This window comes from Batrachochytrium dendrobatidis, assembly GCF_000203795.2.
Source record: "Batrachochytrium dendrobatidis JAM81 unplaced genomic scaffold BATDEscaffold_32, whole genome shotgun sequence".
NCBI classification, from domain to species: Eukaryota; Fungi; Chytridiomycota; class Chytridiomycetes; order Rhizophydiales; genus Batrachochytrium; species Batrachochytrium dendrobatidis.
The window spans coordinates 1-12,074 of NW_006281124.1; the positions used below are offsets into that span (position 1 = coordinate 1).

General features: G+C 39.1%; 3 protein-coding genes across 3 annotated transcripts; all 3 read right to left on the bottom strand.

Moving 5' to 3' along the window:
- Positions 1-921: 921 nt before the first annotated feature.
- Positions 922-1,866, bottom strand: BATDEDRAFT_92969 (uncharacterized protein; the record flags this gene model as incomplete). The annotated part of the gene is made up of 1 exon (XM_006683138.1): positions 922-1,866. The coding sequence occupies one exon, from the start codon at positions 1,864-1,866 to the stop codon at positions 922-924; it is 945 nt and encodes a 314-aa protein (XP_006683201.1).
- Positions 1,867-4,200: 2,334 nt separating this feature from the next.
- On the bottom strand, positions 4,201-4,818 carry BATDEDRAFT_92968 (uncharacterized protein; the record flags this gene model as incomplete). The annotated part of the gene is made up of 1 exon (XM_006683139.1): positions 4,201-4,818. One exon carries the CDS (start codon positions 4,816-4,818, stop codon positions 4,201-4,203), a length of 618 nt encoding a protein of 205 aa, XP_006683202.1.
- An 833-nt stretch (positions 4,819-5,651) lies between these two features.
- BATDEDRAFT_28754 (uncharacterized protein) lies at positions 5,652-6,935 on the bottom strand (the record flags this gene model as incomplete). Its single annotated transcript, XM_006683140.1, has 1 exon — positions 5,652-6,935. One exon carries the CDS (start codon positions 6,933-6,935, stop codon positions 5,652-5,654), a length of 1,284 nt encoding a protein of 427 aa, XP_006683203.1.
- Between the last annotated feature and the right edge of the window lie 5,139 nt (positions 6,936-12,074).

The following is a 12,074-nucleotide window of genomic DNA, read 5'->3' on the forward strand; positions in this document are numbered from 1 at the left end:
GCTCTAGAAACAAGTTGTTTGAAATGTCCTGTCATATATCATATGTTTTGTTGTTTTCATGTTCACTAATTGTTGATAATGCATGCAATTGATTTCTGTTTTGACGCTGCTTATTTGTCATTGTTGGATATGGGTTTCTAGATTCAGTAACAAACGTTTCAGCAATTTGGATGTGTTCAAATTCATAATACTTGCAAGTCTGAATTATTTGATCATCATCTGAAATTGGATACGAGTAATCATTTCCACTAACCACAGTATACATAGCATTACTGTATATTGACTTGTATTTTACTCAAAGGTTTGTCCATTCAGTATTCCAACACAATTTCCAACATTGATTGAATGGTTTGCAGTGTTTGTTTTAATTGAACCACTTGATGGATCACTTTCATATCTTGATTCAGCAATATCACCAACTGCACAATGATGGATGCGATTGTAGTCAAACACAATACCTTGCAAGACATTAACGTATTGGTTAGTTTTAGTATATTATTGATAAAAGGCAATGATGTTTTGTAATGACGTGTTAAATCCTTCAATCAAACATTGTATGTTGTGATTTCCAACAGTGACAGTGACATGACAAACACATTTTGCTTGTGACAGACTTTGAACAAGTGTATTGCTCCGTTTGTTGTACAATACACGACATGATCAGTTTGTGATGTCATGCAATTGACAAGTGATTGCAAGTATGTCTGATAGTTACAATCAACACTGGTTGTTATCAGGTCATTGATGTATATGGAACAAACCGTGTCAATGTATCAATCAACAATCCAATAACTGTTGATGTAATATCCAACACAGTATACACAATCAATGATATGGTTGTTGATCCATTCACGATACTCGACAAATACCAACACATCAGAAAGTTTAAATTTATTCAAAATCAAATTCATCGACACATCATCAATCCAAATCCAAACCCAGTTCTTCCAATTTCAAACCACGCCTTTTCATAAACTTTTTCAATTGATCCCTCAACTTGCACACTCTTGTTCCTGCCTTTCTATAATCTTGTTTCAATTGGTCTTCAACCTTTGGATCGTATCTTGATCCAGATATTTCTTCTCCCCTTTCTAGCGCAGACCATTGTTCGAATCTGAGGGCTGCATAATCACAATATTCTTTGAGTTTTTTGTTTCGTATTATTTTAGACAACTCAAGCTTTTGCTTTATACGATTAAAGGTTATCTGGTATTTTTGGCTTAATCCAGCTATTTGATTTGGAACAATATTAGCAGACTCGCCTTGTCCCATTGGTTGTTGTTGGTCTTGTCTGGAAATGCTTGAACCATGTTCATCAATTGGTTGTTTTCGATCTCGTTTTGGAGCACTTGGACTGGGTTCATTAGTTGAGCCAGACGCTTGACTGGAAATGCTTGGACTGATTTCATTGATTGGCCGTTTCCGACTTTGTTTTGGAGTACTTGGACTGGGTTGATCCATTGATTGTTGTTGCTGACTTTGTTTGGAAGCGTTTGGATCAACTTCATCAATTTGTTGTTGCTGGTTTTGTCTGGAAATCAGTAAATCAATCACATCCATTATGCGCTTTCGGCCTTGTTTGAAAGTACTTGGACCAGCTACAATCACAGTTGGTCGTTGACCTTGATTAGGAGTATTTGGACCGGGTTGATCCATTGGCCGTTGTCGGATTCGGCCGGAAAGGCTTAAATCCACTGGTTCTTGCTGATATTCATCTGAAGTGCCTGGATTAGGTTCATCAGTTGGGCCAGACACTTGACTGGAAGTGCTTGATACTTGTGGTGAGCCATTATTATCAGTCGGTATCAATATTGCATTGGCAGTTGCTGCTGCAGTCAGTACAAATAAAATATCAACCAATTTCATCAGACTGGTCAATGGGTTTAAACTATTAATACAAAAGTAGAGTGTTGAGATTGGTGTCGATTATAAAACTGGAACACTCGATTGTATTTGTATGTTTTGTATAGCAAATCAACCCTAACCCTTTTAGGTTAACCAACGACACAGGGTTACTTGATTGCTTGTAGTGAGCTACTCTCTAATCACAATATCATATTGATCAATTTGATGATCATGTCGATTGAATTATGCTTTTACGACCCTTTGATCAGGTATATTGAAAAGCACACCCTTCATGAGTGTTGTATAACCGCAAACGCTCCTTTTTACAACCGTATTCATGTATAATGGATCACTTTGATATCCATCATGCAGTGACTGTATTCTGAATTGCAATATACAATGGTTACCACACATTGACTGCATTGCATGTTTGATATACAACAATCATCATACGACACAATCACACTATAATGTTGAATCTACACTTTGTGCTCTTAGTAATCATACATTGTACGATCACCAAGTTTGAGCCCACATTCATGTGTTGTGTTTGACTGTCAATAATGTCAATACAACTCTGTACACACATTTGTTGATGATATTCATGTTCAGGTATCGGAAATAAAACAGTGATTAAACATACTTGGCTGTTTATTAATACATGTGATGTTTGGTATTTACAACTTGTCATGTAGTAATGGTAAAATATTTGTGTAATATGGGTGTCAGCGTATCACCGCATGTCAGTTATACTGCATAGTGGTCCTGTGATGTCCCGATGTTGCCTATACAATCAACGATCTGTCAACAGACGCTAAACATCAGTCAATATACATGTCAAAATACACCACAATTAGTCGAGTTTCAAATGGTCACATACAACACATTCAACACGAATTATAAATGTCTGCAAACCGTGCATATGCATGCTCAATCAATGGTGATATACCATATACACAACCAGTTTAAATATGGCTGGTAAATAACTGGTATTGGCCAAGTTATATGCGTTCAAAGTGGACCATTTGCATCGTCACAATCGCGTACTAAATGGTCGATTTCACAACCAATACACAAGCCTGTGTTGATATGGTGACATGACAATACTTGTATATACTTGGTATTGTATCATGTGTAATTTCAATGCAATCCATGCATGTTTGATAACACAGTAATTAAATAGCTGACGTTTTGTAGGTTGGATATTATAGTCGATGTTTTTAAAACAGATTTTAATAAACTCGGATATTGAACTACAAAATCATCTCATGCAAACAAGTCGTATTTATACAAGTGTATTCTGACAGTGTTACAAGTTTATTGGTCAATTCATGTATGGCGCTACCAACAGAAACTCGACTGATCCAACATCCATGCATACACATTGTTGTTAGTTACATCGAATGTTTGTTCAAATAGATCGATTCAGACAGGTTGCATATAACCGACTAATCCAGCATTCATCCATTGTCAAACAACCATAATGCACAATACCACCAAGTGTGCAATCACACACGCACTGATCAGTCGTTGCACATTATGCATCAGTCAATGTTCAACATATGTGTGTCTGCAACTAAATTGCAGTCCATGACACATCCACACGATCCAACATGTCAAATCATGTACCGTGAGTCAGAGATTGATCAAAAACATGATCATGGTAAACACAGCATGTTGTTGCATATCAGAGTCGATATATCGAGTGACAGTTGCATACTTGCTGATGGTGCACAGCGTATCAGTCACAATACATGCACGGTATTGCATTGCAGTCATTGGATGATAACTGGTTGCAATGTGATACCGATCGACATACATCAGCATGGTGTGATGTGACCATAATCATGGTGGAATGTGTTGGAGTTGACATTGTGAGTTGACAATCGATACACCATGCACATGACTGGAACATATATATTCGAGTGTGGTTTGGTTGGTTTCAGGTTGATCATGCAGTCGCATTGGTGCAACGAGTGAGTGAGCTGATGGTGATCTGAACCCATTTCAACAACAAGGAATTGACAGTCATGGATTTGCATGCATTCAATATGTGTCGCACACCGAATGATCAGTCATGACAGCACATAGTAGTTGATTGGTGCAATACGATCAAACCATTAGTATAATACACTATTGTTTGACAATACACGATGTTTATTGAATGAATGGCATTGGATGCATGACACATGACAATTAAACCACCATGCAATACACGCTGCATTACAACATATACTGGATGGAACTGTGATGGTTCACTCAACCCCAGCAATGTAGCGAATCTGGTCCATGAGTTTGTTGCCAAACATCATAATCTTGAAAAACTACACCATGCTTGGATCTTGGTAATCATTGTCATGAGCGATTGTAGAAATAATCAAAACATTTCTTGAATCCGGGATATGAATATAGGTTTGGCTCACCATCAGTAGTCATTTCTCCAGACATACCATGCTCTGCAAAGTACTCTGCAAGTGCCGATCGCAATCCAACATCTTTTTTGTACCAATTCGAATGTCTTTTAAAAAGTCGCTCCAACTGTTCTTTGAGTTGTTCAAGAATGCCATTCTGTTTAATAAACTCGGATTCAAGCTCAGCGATTCCTGACCCATGACCATCATCCATTACAGAGTCCAATCTTTCCTTGAGCTCACCCACCAATGTTTCTTGACATGCAATGTTGGACTCTTTCTTGTTGATATATTTTGTTGCTTTTTCTAGTTTATGTGTATTTTTTGCAAGTAGTTTGACCAGCATCATTCCATCAAAATCAAGTGGATGGCAATACTTTCCATACCCGTCATATGGGATAGGATATTCTGAATAGTCAGGTTCACTGACTGCATTTGCAGTGGGAATAACTGTCCAAATACTAGATTCAGCACTTTTAGTCGAGCTGGGAATGACTGGACTAGCAATAGTGACCGAGCAGACAGTCAGGACTGATGCCAATACGGCGATTGATAATTTCATTATACTGGTTTGATTGAGCAAGGTGTAATGTCATTCAACTGATTGATTTTAGATTGCATTTATACACATTAGAGTGGGCCAGATTAAAAGCATGTTGAATGGCCGCTTCAAGGGATTAGTGTTGGCTTGATGTCAAGGTAGCTTTAAAGGGAGATCCGCCTATATAATCGCCTGTTGTTGAAGCTGAAAGTTGGTATTAGGGTTAGATTTGATTAAAATATGCTGTGCAACGACATCATGCGGCAAGTATATTCTGATCACCACACGATGGTATTGAGAGCTTTGATGTTCAGGTGAAGTGGTTACTCATCAACATGCTGCACAATGATAATATGCTGCGATTATGCAATATCAGATCAGATTAGTGTTCATGTACATCATTTCGACTACAAAAAGATCAATGTTATGCACTATTAAATAAATAGTCAGTTTTATTATATCCATCAACTTGATATAATATTGCTTGACATGTCGTATTGACACATCAACTACAACATCAATACCAACAATATGATGATTATGCAAGCAACATTGGGAGTAATTAAAAACTGGCAAGAATCTTGCTCAGTATGCACATCTTGATAATGTATGACTTTTCCAAGCATGCTATACCAATCAGTTGTATATACCCACAAAATCAGAGATTTGATGGCAATCCGCCGCCATTCGAGTAGGTGCAGCTTTGACCTGTTGAGCAATGAAATATACCGAGTATTTGACCTCTAAAACCCACTAAGCAATGCTCAAATAACACCAAGTGATTCAAATAATTATACTAGAAATACCAAAAATGATTAAAGTTCAGATATATTTGAAAGCTGTAACATGAGACTTTAGCGTTTTCTACTCCAGTCCTGCTGCTCATCACCGCTCATTTTCGTCCTCCGATGCTTGATTTTATCATTAAGTGAATCTACAAGCGAGTTTCCGTTACCAGGTCCAGGATTGGAAGGTGGATTTGGAGATGGAGGGCCTACTTTTCGTAATTTGGTGCCCTTTTCAATGTCGCTCAAAAGTGCCGATCGGGAATTTGACGGTGGAGGTGAAGGTGAAGAAGGGCCTGGTGAAGGTGGAGGTGGACCTGGAGGTGGTGGAGGTGGACCTGGACTTGGTGGAGGTGGACTTGAAGGTGGACCTGATGGAGGTGGTGGAGGTGGACCTGATGGCCTTGGAGGTGACCTTGAAGGTGGCCTTGAAGGTGGACTTGATGGAGGTGGACTTGATGGACCTGGAGGTGTTGCCTGTTTGGATTTAGCGAAAGGAGGTAGTGAAGGTTTAGGCGCTACTGGTGGTGGAGTCTTTTTAGCATTGCCACCATTACCGCCAATTCTACCTTGTCGCTGTTTAACTTTGTCTTTAAGCTCCTGGTTGAACGATCTACCAGAACCACCACTACTTGGGGGAGGTGGTGTCGAACCTCCAGATGGTGTCGAACCTCCGGAATTAGGGACATTATTACTTGGCGGTTGTGGTGCTTTTCTCTTAGTATCGCCACCATTACCGCCAATTCTACCTTGTCGCTGTTTAACTTTGTCTTTAAGCTCCTGGTTGAACGATCTACCAGAACCACCACTACTTGGGGGAGGTGGTGTCGAACCTCCAGATGGTGTCGAACCTCCGGAATTAGGGACATTATTACTTGGCGGTTGTGGTGCTTTTCTCTTAGTATCGCCACCATTACCGCCAATTCTACTTTGTCGCTGATCAACTTTGTCTTTAAGCTCCTGTTTGAACGATCTACCAGAACCACCACTACTTGGGGGAGATGGTGCCGGACCTCCAGATGGTGTCGAACCTCCGGAACTAGGGACATTATTACTTGGCGGTTGTGGTGTTTTTCCTTTAGTTGTAAACTTTTTTCTCGACAATCTAGGATTATTTTTAGGTTTGGGAGGTGTGTTTCGTCCCTGTTTACTTTGAGGGATGTTTTGATTTGAAGGTCCTCCATTTTTGGCTCCGTTTATCCCGAACTGTTTACCTTTAAAAAAGTTTTTAACACCATTAAACTGTCGCTTTTGAAGGTGCTGAACGACACTTTCTGAATCGACTGTTGGCAGAACCTTGGCATGGGCAGTAGTGGCCAATATGGCTATAAGCGAAAAAGTAATGCCTTTCATTCAAGTAGCGCCAGTAAAGCTCGATATTAAAAGTAATAGTTAGGTAGCGGGGATAAGGCTATGAATTTATAGTGACAAAGAGATTAGGAGATTGTTGAATAGTTCATTCTGAAATTGCAGTCAATCCGCACTATTTATGTATTTGGGTGTACCAAATGCACATTGCCACTCCTTATCACGTGTTGCACATAGGGTTACATGAACATACACGCAGTTCTGTGATCAAGGAACAATATCAAGCAGCCCGCACTACAAGTGTACAGCCATGATCCTTGTGTGCCTAAAATTAAGGTTAACCTCTATATAGTATCCCTTTTTAGTTAATCGGATGAATAGCCAACCTACTACTAAACTGTTTTGATGCTTTCATGTCAGTAGGTCAGCAATTCTATTAGGTATTTTGGTAGTGCTATGTAAAATATCAAAAGCGACGCTATTCGTACATATCAATTTACCCCACTTTGATAAGCCACGATATCAAGTCCAAGTACTATACCAGGCAAAGCGATTGTGATGTCTTTTGAGTTTGAAAATATACTTGACAGATTCGCTCATGAATGTTGTCCTTGACCACAAGTCTAACATCACTCTTTCAAATATCAGTGTCAATGTTCAATGAATAACAGCAGATCTGCATTCTTGGTGGGTTGATATATTTACAGTACAATTAAGCATCTTGTAGACGTTTGAAGAGTAAAAGAATAAAGTGTTGATAGACTATTATGTAATGATCATAGTATGCGTTATAATAACTACAGAAATCATAATGAGACGATACTAAACAAGAGTATCAATCTCATTTAATGATTGGCATCACTAAATGAGATTGACCAATATTGTGTCATCTGAATCACTAGTTGACCAGGTTTCTCTTGGTGATTTGATACAAGCGGTTAAATTTCTGTGACATACAGTCTTGTTCTGCCGAATTAGAGCACAAACGCACTTCTAAATTAACTGATATTTTTGCCAACGATTGGCACGAAAAACAACAGTGGCATTCCTGTGATGTGCAACCTTTTTCGCCTGACCTAAAACGCGATTATATCCGAGCTTTCAGAATACAAAATGGAGTTTAATTGACACCATCAAACTCAATGCCTGAATTGGAATGGATAAATACGGTGGTCGTACAATGTATGACTATACTAAATCGAAACAATTTCAATTCAGACTATAGTTTATTGTGTGCATCATATAATGAATATTGAGGAATTGAGTGTTAACCAAAGTCAATTTCTAATAGGAAACTCCAACGAATATTCTGCCATTGTTTATCCCAAAAAGACAATCACTGCAAGATAATGTTCTATTTTATGTGAATGTGATTGTATATCCATTTAGATATGTCAAACAGCTGTTTAACAGCACTGGCATTTCTACTTAAGCAGCATGCAGTTTTTCGTTCATCAGCCATCATATACTTGATGCCAGACACAAGAGGGTCAATATAATTCAAAATAAGTGTCATGTTTTCAGTTAGTCCACAATATGGCTTACATTTATCCATTTAAACAGTTTAAAATATTAAAGTAAAAACTACTTTATTCATCAGAAACAAGTTTATACAAATGGTCCAGTGAGCATAGTTGTTTGAGAACATCCCTTACAATGTTACAATGATTTGGAAGTGCTGCTAGATACCCAGTAGATGATGATCCTACAGGTGAACTTGCAGGCTCTTGATCCCATTCATCAACCAAAATATGACGTAACCGTGAGGGTGCAATCAAAGCTGCAGATTCGGTAAGTGAATGCCACAATAGCGATAGTCTCATACTTTGACTTCCTTTTAATATCCATCCCGACGAGAGAGGAAGAAATGGCACAAGATTCTGTTGACCAAATGAAATAACTGGAAGTGGAACACGATGGTGAGAAAGCGTAAATATCGCACAAGGCACCGAATCTTCACACCAAACACCATCACCCTGTTTGTTCAATGGTCCAAAAGGTGCAGATCCACATGGTCGAGAGCATTGCAAAGCACTACACGTTGATATGCAAAACACAGAAATGGATACAATACAGGACACAGCTGGTTTTTGCATACAAGATCTACTACTTTCAGAATCCAAATCCAATTCAATCGGAACATCTGACGAATCTCCAATTTGAGAATTCGGTTGGTATCGAGTCTCAACTACGTTCTTGTTGAGTGGTGTTTGAGTCGTATCAATCCCAGTGTCTTTCAATGGATTCGTCGACTCTTGTATAGATGATCCGCAAAAATGCTGCATTGCCAATATCCAATCTTTAATAAAATGTCAAACAAATGCAAACTCAGTCAACTCCAAATCGATAAAAAGACAATCAAAGCAGTTAAGCGTACCTTGCATTTCTAATCGATCCATACTTCCAATTTTGAAAACAGCTAATCTATAAGCAAATCCGCGCTGTCCAAACTTACACTGCAGATTTTCAATCATACGACCAAACAAGGCAGATCGAGATTCTAGCTGTCGACTCGATACAATTCCCGCACCCGATAATTCACCACGATGATCTGTCCATCTTACAAAAATCTGTACCCTTTCCAACTCTGTTTTATAAATCCAATACACAACATGTGCAACTCGCACCGGTTCAACAATAAGCCTCTCACTAGCAGCCCGTCGAGCATCATCAAAAAATTCATCATAGCTCGTACACTCCCCGTCAGAATCACTATCTATCGTGCCATGATCTTGTCCTCGTATAGATAAAAATGCCTGTCTGCCTTCCCGCTTGTCATCAAGAATAACTGACGGTGCAGGAATAGCGCAAGGAACATTTGAGTGATCCATTGAAATGGGTCGACTTGAATTCGCATTGCGCAACGAAACTGGGGCTGGCAGCACCCATTGACATTGATTATATACATCATGACAGTCATTTGAAGTTACCAATGCGGAATATAAACGGTCCTGATGAAAAACAACAGGCTTAAACACGATCCGGGATCGAATAATGTCAACAGAAATACTGCACAGTTTAGAAACAAAGCATGCTAAATAATCACATAGCTGCAAAGATAGTTGTACGAAATAGCTAATATGACCGGATTTTGCTGGCCATTTTCGTTGAGCGTGATAAAGCATATATGGCGGAATAAATATAAAAATACAAAGATGGGAGCAGTATTTTGAAAGAGTATTAGGCGATTGATAGCTTCCATCATACACCTTTGATACAGTATAAGGTGACGTGATGTCTACAATGAAATCTCGTGCACGCTTGCATACTATACCAATTGTTTGATTGCATAGTTTATAAAGCAGTTGTTGATACAGCGACATTTAGGTTAGAAAGTATTCAGAATTTTCAAAGTATAATCAGAATAAATACAACATACTTGATTTAGTGAAAGCCTTGGAAAACAGTTTGGTCACAGATGCACCATCACATACATCAAAATTATCTACAAGATTACAAAATCTGGTCAGCAGCCAGTGGTGCATTACATATGGCAATGTAACCCTAATCTCAAACTGACCTGGAATATTGACAGAACAGGTTGACAATTCAACAGACTCCATTAATGGTTTACAGTCACCAAACCGATGCACATCCCATTCGTTTTGAAACTCTGTCATCCACATACAAGCAGTCTGTTTCATCTGTATTGAAATGGTTTCAACAACTGAAGACTTTTCAATGTCCATAGTATCAGTCGTCATTTTATCTGATACACCACATACACCAAAATACGCTATCCGCTTACGACCAGCATAAGGCTCAAGACGCAGCTTGGTCCAAAATCGATAGCTGAATGGATTAGCAGAAATCAGTGCACCATCGTGTCTAAAAATAATATCTGGAGCAGCAAGAATATCTACTACGGGTTCCATGATTCGTTTCTTTTTACGCACTTGAAATCCGCCATATTTGGTAGTAGACAAATCTATTTCTAAAAAACATCATAAACGCACTCACTATATAGTAAGAAAAAGTAGCATACAGAATCGTTCAATGAAACAAGGCAGACAAGAGTATACCTTGCAAATTATGATATTCTAGCAACGCCAATGGTCCAGATATATTCAACGTGGTAGAATCATCGCCACTATTCATACCAAGCAAAGAAACCAAAGTCATACGAATCGTATCAAACAGTTTGTTGGAACATGCAGTAGCCGGTAAACTCCAGGGAAGTGGACCGATAAGTGTACCAGTAGGAATATTCTGAAAGTCTGTACAGCATTCGCATTTTGATGAATGGTCACGATGCTCGCCACAATCAAAACACAATGCATTCAGATGAGATATATCGGGCACACAAAACTCATCTAGTCTGCCAAGTTTAGATTCTTGATGCCACATGATCTCACAATCAGACAACTCGAGACACGTATCAAACGGCATAAACGCTGTTGCATCAGAAAAGTTGCCAATAAGCCAACCCAAGTGCGGTGCTGTAAAAAGACTAGCTGTGTTTTTAAACAAATCTGTTTTGGTAAGCATTTTATCGCTCGCCATTAACTTGAGCAGCTGTGGTGACTTGGAAAATGTGTTTTCGTGCTCTGCCAATGTTCGCTGAACCAAGTTTCTCACATTCTTGGTCACATTCATATCATAAAGTTGCTTTATGGTACCAGGTAAAACTGCACGCTTTTTGATTTTTTTAGTTGCACGACGAGCAGTTGGACGGTAACACCATTTGGCGTATTTACTGCCATACCTGGCACAAATTTGCTCAGCTGCTTGTATAGATCCGTCCTCCAATTTGATCGACTTCAAATCGTTTAGTTTGGAAAAAGACGCCAGTTGATTGTGGTTTATCTTGGCACCAAATACCAAATCAAACCGAATACGAAATGGCAACCACGCTTCCGGCATTGTCATTTGCAAAATTTCAGTCTCAAAAGAGTCGTCTGATACTGGGGATTTGACTGTTTGATTGGGATGCAAAGACTGATATACTTTCATAGGTTCTGACTCGACTACAAACGCATCGCATACAGACACTTCATTCCCAATAGTGAATTGAGAACTGTCTACAGTCATGCTCGGATCATCGTGTTGCTCATTTAGCCTAGAAATAACGCGCTCAGTCGTCAATGATGGGGTTTGCACCATGGACGATGTGGTGACCAATGGCCCAACCGCATGTGAGGCAGGAATATGTGATCCAGCAGTGTTAAAAGGTGAAGATTGTGC